Here is a 24,000-nt window from a genome sequence, read left to right as displayed (position 1 = left end):
AAAATCAAATTATAAAATTTTTTTTATAAATAAATCAAAATTAATTGTTATTTAAAGTTTTAAGTTTATTTTATACAAAATTTTAAAAAGGAATTTTATTGTTTTTGTCCTTGTGTATGTTGCCTGGCTACAATTTTGTGTATGTTGCCTATCATTATTTTTATGTATATATTCTTTGTATATGAAAAATTATATAAATTATCTGTTTTCTTAGATAAAATTTGATCGTCAAAAGACTCGTTTAGTCATGCACTACCAATTTTTGAGTTGGCCTGATCATGGAGTACCACAGTTTGGTACTCCACTTCTACAGTTTGTTAAACGTGTAAGGTCTGTGTCTGACCAAAATTCTGGACCGATTGTTTTACATTGTTCGTAAGGATTTTTTTTCTCTTCTAAAAAAAGTTTTTTTTATGTAAAGTTAAACCTTATTTGCATATGAGATGTCAGTATTGGAAACTACCTTTTAGGAATTGCAGAGCGTTTTTGAGTCTCAGTATTCTTGAAGTTGAACTTTTAAACTTTGTACATATAAAAGTAACTTCATAAACAAATATCCTTTATTGCTTTAATATAATGCAATTTACATAATTAAATTTAAGGGTATTTAAATTATTATTTATTATGAAATATATGACAAAAATTATAATATAAATTAAATTAAGTTTTTGCAAAACTTTAAATTTAAGCTACTTTGCTAGCGTTATTATAGTAAATATTAATTATTAAATAAAAATAAACTTTAGCACTAGCTAAGTTTGGCCAAAATCTATATTTGTTTTCATTATATATTGATCTAATAAATGGAATTCATTTACTCTCAAACATTTATTGATATAGTGCTCAGCATCAATTGAAATGATTTTTCTATAAATGGTTCTTAGAAACCATCTTTGGAAATCCTGATCTAGACTAATACCTTTCCAGAATAATATCCAGACTTATTCCTTGTATTTCAATTTTTTTTTTGTATTTAATACCTTCAGGAGCTGAACTTTTATAATCTGTATAATACCCATCATTACCTGCTATTTCTGTGTTGTTTAAGGTAACGTATTTTTCATCATCTATATCTTTTTTGTCTATTTTTTTCCAACAAAAGATTTTGTTGTTAACTATCTTTAAGGCTCTGCTAGTTTTTGCAAGTTGTTTTTTACCTTTTTAACAGTGCTTTTACTTTTTTTCTATATTGAATTCCTTCTTTTTTTAAATATCGACTTACTGTACTTTGAAAAAAATTAGGTTTTTTAACTTCAGTTCTCTGACTTTTTTGACTTTTTTGATCTTTGCTTTTGAAAGATAATTTTTTAATTATAAAATAAATTGTTCTTTTAGGTATTTTTTTGTATTTAAAGTGTTTAAAAGTCATATTTTTATTACCATTAACAATATTTAAATACCTTACAATTCTTTTATTGATAGCTTCTCTTTCAGGATACCCAGATTGATTGTGACGTGAGATTAAGATAAAAACCTAAATTTTCTTAAATTTTTTTATGTAAGAAAATCTAAAAAAATAATAAAATTAATTTAGTATAAGTATTACTATGAAACATGAACGACAAGGTTATAGCAGAGATAAAAAAATTAGGCAGTTTAAAGTATTGAAAAAAAAAACAAATTTATGCTGAAGAAATTAAAAAAAAACAATTTATTTCTTATATCTGGACTTTTTCTAATGGAAAAATATTCATCACTCTAGAGTCTTGAATTCAATATATCTTGAATCTGGGTTAAAAAAGCTAATAATTGAAAAAATATTAAAAATATAATACGTAAAAATAATTATAAATAATATTTTAATCATAGAGCGGGTGTTGGTAGAACAGGAACTTACATAGCCATTGATAATATGTTGGATCAAATTGCTCTTGAAAAAACTGTTGATATTTTTGGATGTGTATCACATATTCGAACACAGAGAAGCTTAATGGTTCAAACAGAGGTAAATACAATTTGCTTTAAAAGGTTAACATTGTGAAGAACATGAATTTGATTTTAAGCTTGATTTTAACTCTTTATTAAATCTCTTGTTATTATAATAATTAATTTGATGTATAATAAGTTATAATAGTAATAATAATAATAATAATAATAATAATAATAATAATAATAATAATAATAATAATAATAATAATAATAATAAAAATAGTAATTAATATAGCAATTTATGTTGTAAATGTATTGTTTACACTTTTAAGTTGGCATTGACAAATGGCGACCCTAATTCTGAGGGCTCTTTCCTCTCTCTCTCTCTCTCTCTCTCTCTCTCTCTCTCTCTCTCTCTCTCTCTCTCTCTCTCTCTATATATATATATATATATATATATATATATATATATATATATATATATATATATATATATATATATATATATATATATACTCATTCTTGTAAAATAATTAACTAAGGAAATTTTAAAAACTGGTGGCACTCTTCCTGAGTGATTTTTCATAACATTTATGAAAGTTATCAAATCAAAAACAAATTTTTTGAGAAGCAACTTAAAAAATTATTTTAGTATTACAACTTTATTAATACCTTTATTAATAAATGAGTCGTTTAAATAAAAAAATCTTTGGTTTGTCGAAGTTTTACTCCTTACGTTTATGCGTATTGCCATATTTTCATTAGGTTGAATTTTTAAAATGCTGCAAAGTATTTACATTTAAATTTTTAAAAAAATTTTTGATGTAAAAAATGCTATGAAAGTTTAGGAGGGAAAGGATATATGTGATCGTTTGTGACAGGAGGGAAGGGGTTAGAAATTGACAAATATAGGGTGGCATGCTTTATGGATGTATGGATGACCTCTCTTAATTACATTTACAAACAATTTGTTTTACGTAAAAAAGAAAAAGAAAAGAAAGTTTTTTACTGATTTTTTTTATATAAGGAGAATAGCAAATAAATCTTTTTTATTTATTTTTAATGTCTAAATAAAAATATTTATACAATTCTTATTTTTATTTATTTATATATATATCAACCAAAATAAGAATACATAAACAAATAAATAAACAATAATATAAATAATTTTAATTAAACATTTGAAAAAAATTTTTTTTTCTAAATTCTCCTAATATAAAAAGTTTCAGTTATAATTTTATCAACAAAATAAGAATTACATAATGGCGTAATTTATTTTGTTAACAAAAAAGCACCAGAACTTTAGTAAATGCATGTAGTTTTTACTTACATTACACAAATTAAAAATAAAAATGTGCTTTGACTAAGCATTGTTATTCAAAACTTAAAATGTAAAAACATTTAATATTGTTTCGCATATATTATTAAAAAGTTTTTTAACTAAATTTTAGAAAAAACAAAACTTGTTAACTTATGTTACATGAAAATTACAAAAGTTTTTTCTTTATTTTTTTGAAATATATTTTATAAAGTATAAAATCTGACCAACAACAATTTGAACATGTTAACTCCATTTTCACACTAAATTAATTCCGATTATGCAAATAAATTCATGGTTAAAATAAAATTTAATAATGATACTTTTTTTATCATGCGACAATGAAAAAAAACCTTAACTTTCTGAAGCATAAAAATGACTTAAATTAATTAATTTTAGTAGCAAAGGTATATTTTAAATAAACTTTCATGTGTTTAAATCAATATTCATTTGCTAAACATTATATATTCATGTGTTTAAATCAATATTCATTTGCTAAACATTATATTAACATTATATATATATATATATATATATATATATATATATATATATATATATATTATATATATATATATATATATATATATATATATATATATATATATATATACACACATTATATATATATATATATAATGTATATATATATATAATGTATATATATATATATATATATATATATATATATATATATATATATATATATATATATATATATATATATATATATATATATATATATATATATATATATATAATTTGTTTGTAATATTGTGTGTTTTTTATAATTTATTGATTTATAGCTCTAAAAAATCTTTTTTACAGACTGCTTCGAATTTAGTTAATATTTAAAAAAGTTTGGCAAAAATGTACAGGCTAATCATTATTATTTTTTTTAAATCTGATACACTCCCAGCAAGACTGCAAGTAACCACTATTAAGTTGGAAGTTACTCAGGCTTGACCAGGAAGGCGTGCGATTTCACGTCATAATATGACCACACAAATACGATTTGATTATACTTAACTTGACCATGGCTGTTAATATGTTTTTAAAATTTGTATACGTTTTAAAAACTCACTAAAAAAATTATCTTAACTATAAAGAAACTCAAAAAAAAACTTATCGTAAAAGAAGCAAATAAATCTTGGTAAAAAAATAACATAAAATAAAAAGTAAAAATAAAAATAACTTAACTGAAACTAAAATAGCAGAAATAAAATTAAAACTTAACTAAAATAAATAATAAACTATAGCGACAAGTTTATCGAAAATACGTTTGGAATAAATAACTTTGTATCATTTATCTTTGCTAATGTTTTTATAATATAATGTTATGTGAAATGCTTTTTAAATAAAGTAACTTATAACTGACCATTGTTTAATAAACACGCACATTTAAAAGTTTTAAAAAAGATTATTAAAAATTCTTCGCACTAAAGAAAAAATAATTAAATCGTTTATTTAAAAAATTGATATAACTTTTTTTTTATTTAAAAACATTTATAATAAAAAAAAAATTATATAAATATTAAAAAATATATATTATTCATTAATGTTTTTATAAAAAATCATTAGCAGTGATTTGTTACTTTATTTAAATGCATTTCAATAATATAAAAACATAAGTAAAGATCAAAGTTATTTAATTCAAACGGCTTTCAAAAAAGTTTGTCTTTTTTTTTCTTCTCAACAAAAACTTTAATGATTTTTGTATAAAGTTTATTAAAGAGACCTTTGCTGTTTAAAGTTGTTGCTTATAATTTTTTTTTTTTTTTAATTTTTACTTTTTTTATTTTTACTTATAAAGACAACTTATATAATTAAATCATGTAAATAAAAAAATTATACAACTTTCAATGATACTTTAATTAAAATCATTAGCTACTTTATTTAAAAGCGATTTACTAACATATTTTACAACAAGTTATTTTCAACATAATTAAAGACCTATTTTTTTAGCGCATTATTAAAAACCGTGGTTAAATTATCAAAACAAAAGATTATTTGCATGGTCATATAAAGACTTGAAATGGCTCGCCTTCCTGGCCAAGCTGAAGTTACTACAAAAAAGAATAGAGTTAAAAAACAAAGAAAACTTGAAAAGTAGGTTGTATAAGTTAGAAAAACATAAAGATGGAAGAGAGTTCCAAAGGGTTAGTGTGCAGAGAAAAAAACTAGACAAAAGTTTTTAAAGCATGCAGGGACAAACACAATAAAAGAGCCAAATGCAAATCAAGTTAGAATGAGTTTTAGTTGATGGAATTCGAGATGATTGCTCCTTTGAGTAGCAACCATGATAATATTTGTAGAAAAAAGAATGAGATGCAACTTTACGGCAATGGGAGAGAAGCTCAAACTCGGCTGTTAGCACAGGTCCAGCGTTTACAATACCTTTTTGGACCCTAGAAGAGAAAGATCATCATTAAAAGAACCAGCCTAAATATGACAACAGTATTCCATGTAGGGGTAAATAAGAGATTTGTAGAGTTAGAGAAAGGAATCAGGAGTAAGCAAACGGCTAGCATGATAAGGAGAAGCAACCTTAGCAGATGGTAATTTACCAATCAATTGTTTAAATGGTTTCGTGAGAGATCAGTAATTAATGATAATCTAAGAAGACGTAAAGAAGAGGACTCATTGATAGGGTTATCATTTATTAATATATTATTACATTACATATATATTTTTGATTCTATCAAAATAGAATGATTAGACTTAAAAATTTTTATTTTAAATAAATCTTTGTTTTTTTGTTCAATATTTTTATTAGTGTTTATTTTTTTGTTTTCATATGTATTTTTTTGTATTCATTTATTTGGTTTTTTCCATGTTTATTCAAAATGTCTATTGAAAAGCAAAAAACAAATTTTTTCATTTTTTTATAAGACATCACTAGTCATTTTAAAATCATTTTTCATTTTCTAAGAAGTCCTATAAAGGTTGCAAAGATCTCATATGATTTAAAAAAAAATTAAAAAATGGCAGAAAGCAGGAAATTTTTGTGTTTTGTTTATTGTTTTTATAAGTTTATAGAACTGTGAAAATGGAAGGCTGTGAAATAGACAAATATTGAAGACAATATTGATAAATATTGAAGCATAAAAACAATTAGCATAAAAAAATAAAAACATTAACAAAATTTTTTGATCTTGATTTCTTAAAAAATGGTCTTTCTAAATTAATGTTTTTTCTATTGCATGCATAAAAAGTCATTTTATTCCTTTTTTTAAATCCAAACAATCAAAAAAGCAATTTTATATCTTAAGTTGTTATTTACAGTTATTTGTCTTAATTGTTTAAACATTTTTTTATTTAATATTTACATCATTTTTTTATCTTCATTTGTTTAGCTATTCTATACTATGTATATCACCATGTTTAGGGTCAGTACATCTTTATATATAAAACGCTGTTAGAAGCAGTATCTTGTGGAAATACAGAAGTAACTGCAGATGAGTTGCAAGCAAGAATTAAACATTTAGATAATCTTAATCCAGGGTCTGCAAAAACATATTTGCAAGAGGAATTTGATGTAAGAGTTTTTTCTTTTTACTTTTCTACCTTAAACTTGACTTTCAACTAAATTAACTTTAGTCTTTCTGTTTTGATTTTATATCTCAATCCTGTAGTTCATAAACACAAATGTTGAAAAGGAAGGCGTTTTATAGTGAATTAGGTCAGACATAGAATGGCTTGGGATACCACTGTATATATATATATACACACACACACACACGCACACACACATATTTATATTTATATGCATATATATATGTATATATATATGCATATATATATGTACATACGTATATATATATATGTATATATATGATATATTTATATATAATATATATGCATATATATAAATATATATATATATATCCATATATATAAATATATATATATACATATGTATATATATATACATACGTATATATATATATACATACGTATATACATATATATATACATACGTATATATATATATATACATACGTATATATGTATATATTTGTATATATATATATATATATGTATATATATATACATATATATATATATATATATATACATATATATATATATATATATATATATATATATATATATATATATATATATATATATATATATATATATATATATATATGTTTGTATGTATGTATGTATGTATGTATGTATGTATGTATGTATGTATGTATTTAAAACTATGTTTGTAAATTAAAGTTATAGAATTAAGTAAGAAGAATTGAAAATTTTTTTTTTTTTAGCGGCTAGATTTAAATCTCGAAATAAATAGCTCACATGAATCTGCAATTTTGCCAGCTAACATAGAGAAAAATAGATTTAATGATGTACTTCCTTGTAAGTTTTTGATCTGATTAGTTTCAATAATGTTATGTACATAATTTGTTATATGAAAAATAAATTTATAGTATTTTTCTCATTAAATAAATAATCATTAAAGTTATTTATATTATAGATCAAATTAAGTTATTTATTGTAGTTGTAGAGTTCTGTATTTTCTAATTTTTCTGAATATGTATTACTTTTATACTTTTTATACTTTACTTGATGATTCAATAATTTTTATTTTATGTTTTTTTTTTTAATTGCATGAATTGATATTGCATACATCTTTGCATTTCTTGGGTATATGTGCAGCATATTTATGCATTTATTGGGCATATATGCAGCATATTTATGCATTTTCTATCCTGTCTATAAAGATTACAATTTTTTGATTTAGAGAAATTTATCCTGAATAAAAAAAAAATCTAAAATAATATTTTTAATATAAGATTTGAATTTTTAGATGAATCTACTCGTGTAAAACTTTGGCCTTTTCCTGAAGTTGAAGGTTCAGATTATATTAATGCAAGCTTTATTGATGTAAGTTGCAGTTATACATCTTATTACACTTGCATGTGTTATAAGTTTATCTATTTTTTATAATAATTTTTTTCATAATAACTTGTATTTAAAATTTTTTTCTATCTCAATAGTATTATAACAATAGTTATAATACTACAGGGTGTCTAAAAAGATTTTTAATTTTAAATAAATTTAAAAGTAATAAAGATAAAGTGTTTGTATTTATTTTGTTTGTTACTATATACACATACAAATTAGAATATATATGAAGCCTTACTAACACAATTACTACATTTTATCATGTTTTTATGTTTTTTACATTATTTTTTTTTAACACGCTTGTTAAATCATGAAGTTAGATGCAAGTAGTAAGCCATTCATTGTGTACAATGTTTTGTACAAAATTTATTGCTCTTATTGAAAAAAAAAGGAAGTTAAGAGGTAGTAGGAATTTGGCAGCAAAGGTTGATGGGCTAGTTACTGGATTAAACCTTAATTAAACTAAAATTAAGTAACCAATAATGTTGTAAGATTTTTTACTATAAAAGTTTCTTAAACTTATCACGTAAAGATCTGTGTATGTATGTGTTTGTGTGTTATGTGTTTATGTGTTACAATTAATATAATATAGTTTGAAGTAAAATATATTTAAACAATCAACATTTTTTTGACTATATAAGTATTTAAAAGTTTTTGCTTTAAAATAAGCAATAAAATTAATACCTCTAGTATTTTGTACAAAGACCATTAGTAATCTAGCAAAGTTTGCTGATTTGAAGTGCTAACTGTAATAAATGAGTGATACTTATGATTATCTATTATGCAGCTAAGAAGCTAGCAGTCTGCATAATGTTTATTGTTTCTTGTTGATTTTTTTGCTTTGAAGTTCATGAAAATGCTCTTCCTAATCCACTTTTTATTTTCAGGGTTACCAACAACGTGAAGCTTATATTTTAACACAAGCACCTTTGGAAACGTCTATTCATGATTTCTGGAGGATGGTCTGGGAGTATGAGGTTTTTTCTCTTGTCATGATTTCAAGTGTAAAAGAGAGAGACAAGGTGAAATCTTTAATTTTTTTGTATTGTAATTTTTATTCTCTAAAACAAAACATGTTTTGAAAATTTTCTTTTCTTTTATTATTGACCAGCTACCTTGAAAGTTTTTTTCTAACTAACAAACTATAAATTAGGTAGTATATTAACTGAGTAATAAATTAGCGCAATGAACTATAACTGAATTAATATAGTGGCTTTTTTTGTGAAACCTAATATGGTCATACACCCTTCTCTGGTCAATAGAGACTAACATCAAAAGGTGCTTTACCTTTAAATTCTCAAAGTTAGATAAATGCTCTACCTTAGTTACAGCTGTGAGCATGAAAAATAGCAGTACTAAAAAATTATTTGTATATTCATTGTTACTCTTCTGTATTATATAGAAAGAATAATTTTTTATGTGTGTATATGCAAGAATGAGATAAGTAAATTGAGCATATGAGAATTCAATACATCCAAGAATACCGTTATTTTTAATAAAATTATTGTAATTGAGAGAATGCATTAAAATGGCAGTGGTTGTATTGATTTCATAATTTTTACAGGGAAAGTAAGTATAACTTCAATTATAATATATTCTTTATTTTTTTGTTTATGCTCAATGGTAGAAAACTTTTCTAAACCTTTCAAAGTGGGCCAAGGACATCATTAAACACCAACAGAATGCAACATTATTTTGAAGCATCATAGAGAGGGTAAATCTTACTCATATATACAAAATATTCTCAAAAATTCAGCAAAGATGATTTCAAATGCCTTAAATTATAAAAGTTGAAAAACAAAGTGGAAAACGAAAGACTACCGCACAAGAGGACCAAAGAATTGTAAGATATGTTAAAAGCAAACCATTTTCATTGGCCAAGCAAGTCAAAGATGATCTTGTGATTGACACAACTGTTTGTAGACGCTTAAGAGAGAACAGTTTATATGCATACAGTCCACGTTTGCAGTTTGCAAAGCAACATCTGAATTGGCCCATCAAAAAGTGGCGCAACATATTATGGACCGATGAATCGAAAATTGTTCTTTATGGAGGTACAGGTTCAAGACAATATGTGAGGCGTTTAGGTAATACAGAATTTGAGAAAAAATATGCCATTAAGTCTGTGAAACATGATGGAGCCAAAGTCATGGTATGAGCCTGCTTTTCATATAATGGTGTTGACTCTATTTATAAGATTAATGGTATCATGGACCAACATATATATGTCAACATCCTCATTAATGTCATTCTGTCCTATGCTGTTGAAGATATGTTGCTAAAATTGGTCTTCCAACATGACAACAACTCGAAACACACTAGTCGTAAGGCTAAGGAGTGGTTTCAAGTCAATGGGGTTGTTGTTATGGAGTGACCAACTCAGTCACCCAACCTAAACCCCATTGAAAACTTATGGGGAGGCGTTAAAAAAGCAGTTTCTGCTGCAACTAATGCTCAGCAGTTATGGATAGCTATTCAACAAGCAATGAGTTATGGTACGCAATACCTGCAAAAAAATGTCAACGCTTTGTTGACTCAGCTTTGCAAAGTTTTATTCAAAACAAAGTTTTTGCAACAAAATACTAAGGGTAAATATTATATTATACTTTTTTTTAACTTTTTAATGTTAAAAAGTTAACTTTTTTAATGTTTAACTCTAAAAAAAGTTTTTTTTCTTTCATTTTCAGATACCACTGCTATTTCAATGACTGCAACCTTTTTTAAATATTGTTGTTTTGTTTCTGAAATAAAATGTAAAACTACTATTGATGTGATTTTTTTTTATTCTATTAGATTTATGTGTCAAAATAAATATAAAATTTTTTAAGTAGTTAGTAAAAAAAAAATTGCTCAATAAAATTCAAAATATTCCAGGTACTGTTATTTTCATGCTCACAGCTGTATGTGTTTCATTCTAATTAAGCAACTATATGTTTATAATGTTTAAATTGAAGATGATGGGTTATAAACAGTTTTATTTGAGCTTTCTTCATTGCCCAAAATTACCACACTTCACCATATCTGAGAATACTAAGCTGTTAATTACTTATTTATTGTTTTTAAATTATTAAATTTTTCAAAAACTCCCATAAATTTATTATATTTAATTTTTCTAAAATTGTATTTTACAGTAGTGTAGTGATTTTCATAAGTAGTTTCAATAAGTTTATTTTTGTTGTTTAAAAAAGAAATTTTTGTTACTTTTTTATTACTTATTTATCTTTATTTATTATTTAAAAAAGAAATTTTAGTTTCTTATTAGTTTAATTCATTCAAACCAAAGTCACACTTATTTTTTAAAAAAGGTTGCAGGACAAAGCCAACCTATTTGTTTTCTCACTACCTCTGTTTCCTGCAAGGTAATGGAGCACTTAATGACTGTTTGCTTAAGGGTAAAATTGATTATGACATTTTGCATGAAGCCACTGACTTAATAAAAAAATAAAAATATTTAAAAATTTTTTGCATCTAAATAATGTTTATGTTATTTATACATGCACGTTATTTGTATGCGCATACGAATAACAAATTTCTTTTTAAGCACAAAAAAAAAAAAATTTTTTTTTTAATTTATGACTTGGATATTCTCCGGACAAGAGAGTTTACAACTGCCTTAACAACGCTTTTATTGATGAACTATTTGGCTTCTGCACAATCTTTACTGACCAACTTCGCAACAATCACTGTCTTAGTGAAACTAGCTTGGTTTATTTTAAAGAAGTCAGCTATGATATTTACTTTAACCTTAGTAGTCTTTAAATGTGTTTACTGAGAAGACAAACAGCATATTACTATATAGTATTACATAAATATTATTTAGTATTATACTAAATAAATTTTCAGTTCGTAAGCTTGTAAAGTTTATTTATGTATTTAAAAAATAACTGTCAGAAATCTAACATTAAAGTTTCAATCTTGTGATAAAATGTTAAATAATTTGCTTCAAGTTTTTACACTGGTGATTGATTTAGTCCTGATTTTCTTTTTCTCTCTCTTTTTTCTTTCATCTTGTTTATGATTTATGATTATGGTTCTCTTTTATGATTCTCTTTTATGGCATTTATTAATTGACTATAAAAGCACACAAAAAATCTTTAGTTTTCTGTTAGTTAAATTTTGTTCAATTAATTTACTTGCATTAATTTCTGGTTTTCCACCGACAATTTCAGCTGTCATTTTTTTTACATTATGATTTAAAATGTCAAGACTTGTTATTTCTTGTAGTAAAAATATATTTAGTTCCTGGATCTTAAATTTTTTCTTGTACTAATCTTTAAATGTTGCAAAGAAAAACCTAATTTATTCTTAATTATCCTTTATCTCAAATTACATCATTTTTTGTATTTCTTTTAAAATTTTTTTAAATGATTAGGTGCATTTTATTTTTAAGCACCATTGCTATCCATACTGGCCGATCAAAAATGAAGCAGCTGTTTTTGATCTGCTAAGAGTTCAAATTGCTGCAGAAGAAGAAAAAACTGGTTTTGTAAAAAGAGAGTTCATTGTGACTAACTCAAAGGTCATCTTTAATGTTTTATTATCTGATTTTTTTATTTTATTTTATATATTTTTATACAGTTATATATATATATATATATTTTTTTTTTATACAGTTATATATATATTTTTATACAGTTATATATGTATTTTTATACAGTTATATATATATTTTTATACAGTTATATATATATTTTTATACAGTTATATATATATATATATATATATATATATATATATATATATATATATATATATATATATATATATATATATATATATATATATATATATATATATATATATATATAAGTATATATATACACATATACATATACATATACATACATACATACATACATACATACATACATACATACATACATACATACATACATACATACATACATACATACATACATACATACATACATACATACATACATACATACATACATACATATATATATATATATATATATATATATATATATATATATATATATATATATATATATATATATATATATATATATATATGTAAACTAATAAAATATAATATAATATATACATTTTTTTTTTTTTTTTTTAATTATACAAGTTATGTTATAATTTTATTTTTTTTATATGTTTTAATATTATATTTTTTAAATAATATATTTAAATATTTATAAAATAGTTAATTATTTATATTGTTATATTTTTTTAATATTAAAACTTTAGCAATACTTGAATTTCTAAATTGTCAAAGTTTTTAACTTTAACAAATAAAAAACTTTTTTTTTTGTTTAAATTTTTTTTCTTACTTTTTTGTTTCCTTGTTTTGTTTTGTTTTATTAAGCCCTCTTTTTTTAGAATGGGGAATCTCGAACTGTTTCACATTTGATGTTTTTTGATTGGCCTGAAGATGAAGCACCAAATATCGCTAACATTTTAGAGATGATTGGGCAGCTACAGAACATCCAGCAGAAAACTGGCAATGGGTCAATTATCATACATTGCAGGTACATAACTTTTTATCATACATTGCAGGTACATAACATCACACATTGCAGTTATATAACTTTTATTGCCATATATTGCAGATATATGTACCAGTAGCCAATTTTAATGCAGTCTTCATCTTGCATTCAATGCATTCTCCATGCATCTCTAAATTATAAATCATAAAAAAATAACAATGAACCTATGAAATGAATCAAAATAAACTAATAAAATATAAAAACATCATACTGTTAATGTAATGTTAAATATAAGTACTGTTAAACATCATACTGTTAATGTACTGTTAAATATAAATACTGTTAAACATCATACTGTTAAACATCATACTGTTAATGTATTGTTAAATATAAGTACTGTTTAAACTCTAAAATGAAACTTTATAATAAAATTTAAAAGTACTGTTAAAACTATATGAAAAGATAAAATTTAAGTTATATTATTATTTAATATTTACAATATGTTTGTATAATTACTCATTAATTTTTGTTACCTTGTTAAATTTATTGATGGCTAAGCATTTTTTTAATTACAGTGATGGGTCAGGACGCAGTGGAACTTTGGCTGCTCTTATGTATTGTTTAGAGCGGATAAAACATGAAGCTATGGTGGATGTATTCCAAACTATCCGCTCGATGAGAACTCAACGTATAGCAATTGTTAACACTCTTGTAAGTAAAAGTTTTTTCAAATATTTTAAAATTATTTATATAAACTTTATTTAGTGATGATTGACCTATCTATTTTTGTTTTTATTGATTTTTTAATGCATTAACCCTTAAAGGACGGGAAAAAAAAGTTACGTTAAGGACGGCTGGGGTATTAAACTACCCCAACTAAAAATATAGGTTTTTATACAAAATATGTTGAACTTTTTAAATTAAAATGCGTGCTTTTAACAAAAATACCAATTTTCTCAATTTTTTTTTAAATAAAAGTGATATTTGAGACAATTTATTCAAATAAAAACAAAATATATCTTCTATATAAGGCAACTATTGCAAACAATTTTGCTATGAGCCTTGCAAACAGAATGGCTACATGATGCACATTGCAGACGGGTTTTTCTGTCATGAACACGAGGACACATATAGCATCTTTTTATATGCTGCTCTTGTATTGGTTGACCTTGATTTAAAAGGCTATTTTGTGCAATTACTTGGCGAAGATTATTATTTGCAACTATTTGCGGAAGATTGTCATTTGCATCAAATTTTTTAATAAGACTTTTTAATAATTCTTTTAAAAATTCTCTTCTTCTATGAGAAGCCCCATTTTATAATTTGGGTGAATTGATAAGAATAAAATCAAAGCATTGTATGCTGCAATATCCAAAATATTACAAAACATTGTAAATGGCCATCGGTTACTCTTTCGGCGACTTGAGTAGCACCTGACAACCTGGTCTAATGTGTCAACTCCACCTTTATATTTGTTGTAATCTAGAATAATACGTGGTTTTTCATTATGGTCCACAACAATGTCATTACTGTGATGGAAGGTTGATAATAATATTACTGCTTTGTTTTTCTTAGGTACATAAGAAACTATTGTAGAGTCATTTTAAAAACCAAAAATGCTAGAGTAAACTGGTCGATGTAAGGCTGGCAATAACTTTTTTGGTATTTCTCCTTTATTTTTTTTAATGGTGCCAGTGTATGTCATTTTACGTCCTAGCAATGCATGTGCAAGATGAATGTTTGTAAAAAAATTATCAGCTGTTATGTGTCTACTACTTCCATTTAAGTGATCAGTTAGTTCAAGAACTAACTGATCACTTAAATTACTACTCGTGTACCTTGTCCAACATCACGTGCTCCATTTACTCTACCAATATACGGTTGCAAGTTTATGCAGTAAGATGTTTCAGCATCACATAATATCCATATCTTCATTCCATACTTTCCTGGCTTAGTAGGTATAAACATCTTAAATGGACAATGTCCCCTAAATGTAACTAGTTGCTCATCGACAGTGAGATATGCACTTGGATTGTAGTTGCTCTTACATTTAGTAATAAACATTTCCATTATATTTCTTAAAGGTGCAAATTTGTCTTCAAACCGTCTTTGATTTCTTGTTTCTCTCTCATCAAATCGAATGCATCGTCGCAAGTTAACAAATCGATCTCTTTGCATTGAAGCCGAAAATATTGGTATGCCATCTAATCTACTCCAAAGTTCTTTTATGCTTTGGTTTTTAGAATGGAACACTCCAGCTAGAAGAAGAACTCCAATAAACTCATAAAGTTCATTTACTGTCGTGTCAATCCATACTTCTAGTCTTATTCTACGAGCTTCAGCATTAGTGCAGTTGACAATAATTCTAATCATTTCTGGTGTTATAAAGAGTTTAAAGGCAGTATCCACACTTTGGCCGCAAACCTGAGCCGCAAACCGTGTTGGGCCAGTTGGTTGTCGAATAATATTGTGTGCACGTGGCTGAGCAGCATCTACACATGGAAGTTTACTCCAAATTTCCTCACCATTCTTTGAAATCATGTTTTGATTTAATATGTGATTTTCCTGAACAACGTCTTCATCACTTTCATCAGAGATAATAGCATCTGATTCATCAGCAGCTGTAATAATATCTTCTTCATCATCTGTAAGATTTTCGTCAGCTGAGTCATCACTTGAAGATATTTCATTTAAACTAAAAATTATATTATTAGCCTCGACTGCAGCATTTCTTCTTTGGCGACTCATTATATTAGTTTTACTTATTCTAAAAAATAGTTTCAGTGTTTATCAAACAAAATATGTGAAAAATATATAACAAATTCTTTAGGCATTATTATTTTGTATCAATAATATAAATATTTTTGACATAAAAACAAAATATATGCAACATGAGCACACTATTGTTGTTACAGTGATTGTATATATATAATGCATATATGGTATAATTTACTCATAAAAAAGATAAATAATACCCCATACCTATTAAAAAATAACTAAAACACAAACAAGTATTAAACTAAACATGATTCATATAACTAATTATTGATTCACTAACTAAAAAATGGGAAAACTTGGATGGGGTATAAAAATACCCCAACCGTCTTTAACGTAACTAAATTTTTAACAAACAATATTATTGTCAATTAATTAGTAAAACAAAAACATTTTACACTAACAACTTCCTTAAAGAATAATAAAAGATGTTCTGAAGTGGCAGTTCAAATAGTCAAAATTTGTTGATGTGGCAGTTAAAAACAAACTCTTCTGGGGTAGTAAAATACCCCGCCGTCCTTTAAGGGTTAAACATACTGTTAAAGATGTCACTTAAATTTTATTTATATATATATATATATATATATATATATATATATATATATATATATATATATATATATATATATATATATATATATATATATATATATATATATATATATATATATATATATATGTATATATGTATATATGTATGTATATATATATATACATTTATTTTTTTAGACGCTATATCAGTTCATCTATGCTGCTGTTCGAAGCTTTCTTGATTGCTTTAGTGCATATTCAAATTTTAAATGAATTCAAAAATTATGTTTTGAATTTTTCCTTTAATTTTATTTTATATTTATAGTTTATATATTTCTTTTATATTTTAATGTTTTTTCTGCTTATATATATTGTTAAACTAGATATGGTAAATTGATTGTTTATAAGAGAAAGGAAATAGGGATTTAGTTTTTTATTTGTCATATTTTTTTATTATAAATATACATATTTTTGCTGTTATTTTTAAATTCATATTTATTTGTAAAGTTTTTTAAAGATTGCATTTTTCACATGTTTTTATAGTAAATTTTGCTTTCATAAAACAATTTTTTTTTATAATTTTAAAGATAAAAAAATCTTTAATCAAAGTCAATTTTTTTTAAAACTATTTTCAGGATATATTGTATAATAATTTTTGAGGCATTTTTAAAAGGACATTTTGTAATTATTGCAAAAATATTTATTGTTTGTTTTACATTTCTAATATAATATTTCTAAAATATAATCTTGTTATTGTTTTCATTTTTACAATTTATTTTTAATTTATACTTTAAGCACTAAAGTAAACTAGGGTGCAGCCATAAAAAAAAATTTCACTCTCCTCCAATACACCCTTCACCCTCCTACTTAGCTTGTAAAAAGTCTCTATAATGGCAACCTTTAAGTTAAAAGGAAAATGATTTTTTAATAGATATGTTAAATTATGTTAAATTTTTATATGTAAAAACATTAGAATTAACATGTGAAATGAAATCAATATTTTTTAATTTTTTATTTAGCTTCTGTTAAGAATAATTCTTTTTTTAATGCACCCTTTATATATATATATATATATATATATATATATATATATATATATATATATATATATATATATATATATATAGGTACAATGTCAACATGCAATAATAAAGTAATACTTAAGCATTAGGTGTTTAAATATTTTAGTTACCTACTTAATAAAATGAATATCCGCTGCACCACTCCGGAGGATTTAATGAACATGCAGCATTGTAATTTATTATGTTTACCAGAAAATTATCAAATGAAATACTACCTTTACCACGGACTTTCTTGGCCTCAGCTTAGCTATGTAGCAGAAGATGCTAACAAGAAAATTGTTGGATATGTTTTAGCTAAAATGGAAGAAGAATCTGAAGATGACATCCATGGTCATATAACATCACTAGCTGTTAAAAGAACCCATAGAAGACTAGGTATGTTTGTTTATAATTAAATCTATGTTATAATTAAATCTATGTTATAATTTAATATATGTTGTTTAATCCAGTAAAATTGTTTTTTCTTTTCTTTCTTTAACATTTTAAGTTTAAGGCAGACCCTATGAGAGGGAAGTGCAGTTGGTTTAGGAGCCCATGAATTATATATAAATATATATGTAAATATTTTTTTAAATTATAACAAAGTTTTATTGTTGTCTGTGATTAACATAGAGAGTTTGAACTCTCATAAGTTCAAACCGTCTTCTGACATAAATTTTTTACACTTTTGAATATTTTAGTCTTATAAATGCAATGTAGTAGTAATTTGCTAATAGAAAGAAAAATATTACACTGAAATTATAAAACTTGTCATTGGCTAGTTTTTGCTTATGCTATGCTAACTTGCTAAAGCAAAGTTAATTTGTATTAAATTTAAAAAAGAACTTTATAAAATATGGGAACATAAAATGAATGAAATAAAAATAAATTTTTACTTCTTTTTTTTTAGTTTATATATTTCTTAAACATCTTAGATTTTAAATAATGTTATTAAAAATGATTTATCGATTTAATACGCAATATTAAATTATTTCATCTCAACCTTTTTAAATTTTTTTTTTCCAACAAAATCTTACTTTGTTGATTTCCTTTTACAAATATGATTAACTTAGATACCTGGACCTGGTGCTACAAAAAATTTTCAATTAAGTAATGATTCACTTCACCAATCAAGTACAAAACTTGACATTGGATTCATCACAGCAGAATATCTTTCTCAATCAGAAATAAATAGTTTTGTTACAAAAGGTCATATAGACTTTTCTTTAAAATTGCCAAAAGATAGTAAAATCAAAAATTTCCAGAAAGTATATTAAAGTTTAGAAACATTAATGCAGAACAGCATACCTGAGACTGTCTTATATGGAGCAAACATAAGGCTTCTTCATATTGTTTTCCTTTGCCGGTTATTTTGGAACAGTGTCTGTCCCAAGCTAAGTATTGCTTCCAAATCTGCATTAACTACTGCTAAAGGCTGGCGAGCAAGATCTTATTGGCGGAAGTTGTGTAACAGGGTTCCAGATCATGAAAAAAGTAATGGTCATAGAGAATCTTTCAGTGCAAGGCGGTATTGATAATTTTATTGAATCATCAATTAAAGTGTAATTGGAAATTTGGTACCTAATATTGAGAAGAGTTATTTATGTTATCTTTTTTTAAGTGATCATAGCCTTGCTTTTCAGGGATTTTCGTAACACATTGGTGAACCAAATAATGGAAATTATTTAGGTCTGGCTGTTTTGTTTTCTAACTGGGACCCTAATCTAAAGGAACACGTTCTAAAAGTAGCTGAGTCACAAAAAAATGGGCAAAAGACTGCAAGTACATTACCTCTCAAATGGTTCCCAAAATGAGTTTATTGCAGAATGTTCTGATCTTGTTAAGCAGCATGTTTAGGAAGAAAGACATTCTACAAAGTACTATGTAATAATTGTAGATTCTACAACAGATTCATCACATGTCGAGCAAGCAACATTTGTTTTACCTTTACTAGTTTGCCATGAATCACAATATGAAATTGTGGGACGATTTTTGAAACTTGTAGATTGTAGTAACAAAAATGGTTCTGATGGTTCTCAAATGATTACAAATACGTTAAAAAGTAATGCTATTCCACACGCTGATTATAGGGCTCAAAGTTATGATAATTCGCCAAATATATCAGGGAAATACAAGGGAGCACAAGCTATAATAAAAAATTATTGTCCTACTGCTATGTTTTCTTAAGACTGCCACACACTTAACTTATGTGGTAATGATGCTGCTGAATGTATTTCAGAAACCATAACCTACTTCGGAACTATGCAAACAATATTCCCCTTATTCAGTTGTAGTCCGAAAAGATCAAAAAGATTATCTCAGCGTATTGGTTGTTCCCTTCATAGCATATTTGGCAAAAGGTGGTCAGATCAAATAGAGAGTGTCAAACCATTTACAGCTCAAATTCCAGGAGTAAAGTTGGCTTTGGAAGACTTGCTTCAGCTAAATCTTACTCCAAAAACATTCAAGCCGGTAACGTGACTTAAGATATGGAAGTTTCAAATATAGAAAGCTTACTTTCACAATTAGTAGCTATTTGTAACAGTTGGAAAGCAATGTGGAATGAAGCTTGTTGTATTTAGCCTTGATATAGAAATAACAATTTCACAATTAAAATGTGAGTAAAAAGAGTTAGACAGGGGAATCTCCTTTGGAATCCCAATTCGAAAAAACAAATTTTTCATGTAGTATTAGATAATGTTATTGGAGAACTTACAGTTTGTTTTAGTGCCGCAAAATGGATTTCTGAAACCTTTAGCTTTCTTTGGAACTAACAAAAAATGTCAGAGTTAGAATTTATATATAAAGCATCTTATTTTGCAAAAAAATATTCTAAAGATATAGTCAGAGAAGACTTTGTCCAAGAAATAAAACACATAATAATGATTCACAAAGCCAAATTTGGGACAAAACTTGAAAATGTTAAATGTTTTGGCAGAGTGAAAACTAGAAAGTAGATCTCCAAACCTCAGTGTCAGTTAGAGGATATTTTCAACAGCAGCAGCAAAGTTATTTTGTTCAGAAGTGGTAAAAAGTAAGCTATTTAGAGATAATTTTTGAAAAATGTTGAAGACTTAATTGCTGTCACTTTTGCATACTAATTTATATGATAGTATTTCATATTTCAGGAAAATTTCAATTTATTTCTTTTTTCTGTTCATATTTAATGCATAACAAGTGGTAGAGGGAGCAGGGGTAGGAGCCCAAAATAATAATTGCACCAGCATTTTTTTATCCTCTCCATGGCCATGGCCCTGGTTTAAGGTAAACAAAACTTTAAATTTGAAATTTAAAACCTTGAATTTAAAAAAAATTTTAGTTAACTTTATTTAAACTTGTTATTTCTAATAATTATGATAATTATCATATTATTATATTTGTTAGTTATTAGTTATATTATTATTTTTTTTTTAATTGTTGTGCTTTTGAATATCCATAAATTATGATTATTTATGCCTAATTTTGTTAAATTGTAAAAAACTTATTGCAATAGGATAAAGAAAAAAAAAAATGAAATATAAAATTTTCTTTATAAAAATATTTGAATAATATTTTTAACTTTGTTATTAATTTATTTAAAAAACTTTTTGTTACGAATAATAAGTTAGCAGAACTAATCAAAAAGTTACTCAAAAAAATGTTCCTATTACTATCCTGTTGTTTTAAATGCTGATGTCTATAAAATTACTCTTACAATGATAATTCTGGCTTGAAAGATCAGTTAAAGAAATTTGAAACTTGTTTTATTTTTTTTGAAAAAGAAGTTGTGAATTTTTCTATGTTTTGTTTGGGTGAGTGAAAAGTGGTCTATCTGAATACTATTTTTATAAAATTGCATAGACTTAGTAAAACTTTTGCTTCAAATTTTTTCTATTTGTCAATATGTCAATTTTTATTTGTTCCATCTATTTTAGAAAAATACACTTACGTGTATTTTTCTAAAATAGATGGAAAATAAACTTTGTAGGGTCTTATCAAAAGCTGACATTTTTTGATAAAGGACTTTAAAAGTAACTACATGAGTTTAGTTTGCAATAAAAGAGCAGCTGTTAGAAAGTTTTATATCGGGATATTAGCATAATTGCCAAGATATTGGCAATTATGCAAATATCTTGGATTAAATTGATGTTTAATTATTACAAATGTACAGGTAAACGGTTCTTTCCATAGCGTAGACGAAAACATTTTTTGGAAGTTTACAATTATCTGTCAATTCTGTATAAATTTACATCTTCCTCAGGGTTTTTTTTATACAGATAAGTATTTTTTTTATGCTCACATTTTTTATATAACAACCCTTAATATATTTACTTCAGGATTAGCGCGCAAGTTGATGGATCAAGCTTCTCGAGCAATGCTGGAAAATTTTGGAGCTAAGTACGTTTCCTTGCATGTACGTGTCAGTAACAGAGCTGCGTTAAATCTGTAAGTTTTTATTGGAGTTCTAATTTTAATTTAAATTTATGCGCGACTGAAGTGCAAAGTTTACAAAAATGATACTTCATTCAAGTTGTATTTTTGTTTTACGATAAATTTCTGTTTAAAATTTAAGTTTGAGTTCTTTACGCCTAAATAAATAAATTCAATAATTCTGATTACATCGCAGTAGTATGTAAATGATACTCTTCGCATTAATTGATCCGTAGATTTTAATAGATGATACCTCGAAGATTTTATTAAATAATTAATGACCCGTAGAATTTAGAATACCCATAGATTTTAAACACAAGTATAATTTCTGAATATCAATAAAATATAAAATATATACTATTTTGCTTATTTAACTAAGGGTACACAAACATTTAGTACATCATTTACAATTTATAGGTCGTAAATGTCGGGAGTTTTTTTTGAAGATATGATTTTTCTTTTAGTTTTAAAATAACAATTTTAAACTTTAATTTGTATTAATATTTATATCTATCTATCTATCTATCTATATATATATATATATATATATATATATATATATATATATATATATATATATATATATATATATATATATATATATATATATATATATATATATATATATATATATAAAATCTTTTTGGTGTTATGTAGCTACGAGAAGACTTTAAAATTCGATAAAAGTGAGGTTGAACCGAAATATTATGCAGATGGAGAGGATGCTTTTGCAATGAGAAAGAACTTAGCTGATTTTAGCATGGTCGAAGCTTCTCAATACGATTCCGAAGATGAAACGTGTCTTAACATAGAACCAAACCTTGATAAACTATCATTAGCAGAAAAAGCAACGTAATTAAAACTCTGTTGAAGGTGTTTTACGTCTTTAGCCCTTCCTTTTTTATCCTTCGGGTCCACTTGTCATTGTTTCTTGTCTTTTTGTCTCTCTTAAAGAATATAATATTACGTAAATAATTTAAAAAGCAACATCTAAAAGTATACGAGGTCTTTTATAGTTTTTAGGCAGAGTGTAAAAAGAGTGTTATAGGTTTATAGCATAAAATTTATACCACTATTAGTATTAGTTAAATATATTATAAACAACTATTAAACTATTTCATAGATGATTAAACTATTTCATAGAATGATTCCGATGAGTTTTCTATAGAATGCAAAGTTCTATTTTGAATTATTTTTTATTAGTCGAAAATTATTAAAAACAGTTTGAAATTTAAAAACTTGTTTTTACTCGGCAAAATTAGTCTTGATTAGTCAAAGTTGACTTGAAATAGAAAAACCGCGAACAACAATACAAATAATTAGCCACAACAGCACAAATAATTACAAACTTTACGCATACAAAAAGGCACAACACAAAAACTACAAAATGAAAGCAAAAACGAAAATGCAAACGCAAAAACTTCTACAAAATAACAGAATAATAATAATAATTTTTTGTTATTTTCGGCGAAAAAAAAAGGTGTAGAAAAGTTGGTAGAGACTTAGTACAAATCGATGTTCGAATTTTCTTTTGTTAGGTTTTTCATGTATTGTTTTGTATTACCTTTTTTAAGTGTATTTACTTTTTTAAGTGTTTTTTTGTTTATAATATGACTTGTTTTTTTTTACTCTTCATTTTCTTTTGATATTTTCGAAT

At 25.0% G+C, this 24,000-nt stretch overlaps 2 protein-coding genes across 2 annotated transcripts in view; both read left to right on the top strand.

Annotated features, from left to right (window-relative positions):
• LOC101234962 (receptor-type tyrosine-protein phosphatase F) overlaps nucleotides 1-17,617 on the top strand; it is an 83,320-nt gene extending 65,703 nt beyond the window's left edge. Inside the window, exons 17-26 of the mRNA XM_065818192.1 lie at nucleotides 215-375; nucleotides 1,810-1,945; nucleotides 6,576-6,725; nucleotides 7,465-7,558; nucleotides 8,010-8,086; nucleotides 8,995-9,129; nucleotides 12,498-12,626; nucleotides 13,460-13,608; nucleotides 14,142-14,277; nucleotides 17,071-17,617. Coding sequence (XP_065674264.1) covers nucleotides 215-375; nucleotides 1,810-1,945; nucleotides 6,576-6,725; nucleotides 7,465-7,558; nucleotides 8,010-8,086; nucleotides 8,995-9,129; nucleotides 12,498-12,626; nucleotides 13,460-13,608; nucleotides 14,142-14,277; nucleotides 17,071-17,145 — 1,242 coding nt within the window. The 3' untranslated portion in view covers nucleotides 17,146-17,617. The remainder of the gene's footprint in view (nucleotides 1-214; nucleotides 376-1,809; nucleotides 1,946-6,575; nucleotides 6,726-7,464; nucleotides 7,559-8,009; nucleotides 8,087-8,994; nucleotides 9,130-12,497; nucleotides 12,627-13,459; nucleotides 13,609-14,141; nucleotides 14,278-17,070) is intronic.
• Nucleotides 17,618-18,025: 408 nt separating this feature from the next.
• On the top strand, nucleotides 18,026-23,209 carry LOC100202225 (N-alpha-acetyltransferase 11). The gene is made up of 3 exons (XM_065818573.1): nucleotides 18,026-18,329; nucleotides 22,250-22,358; nucleotides 23,001-23,209. The coding sequence occupies exons 1-3, from the start codon at nucleotides 18,077-18,079 to the stop codon at nucleotides 23,197-23,199; spliced, it is 561 nt and encodes a 186-aa protein (XP_065674645.1). The 5' UTR covers nucleotides 18,026-18,076; the 3' UTR covers nucleotides 23,200-23,209.
• The last annotated feature ends 791 nt before the right edge of the window (nucleotides 23,210-24,000 follow it).

Source organism: Hydra vulgaris, chromosome 14 (genome assembly GCF_038396675.1).
Source record: "Hydra vulgaris chromosome 14, alternate assembly HydraT2T_AEP".
Lineage (NCBI taxonomy): Eukaryota > Metazoa > Cnidaria > Hydrozoa > Anthoathecata > Hydridae > Hydra > Hydra vulgaris.
Note: the sequence above shows the minus strand (reverse complement) of the source record. Positions and strands in the feature narration are given on the sequence as shown.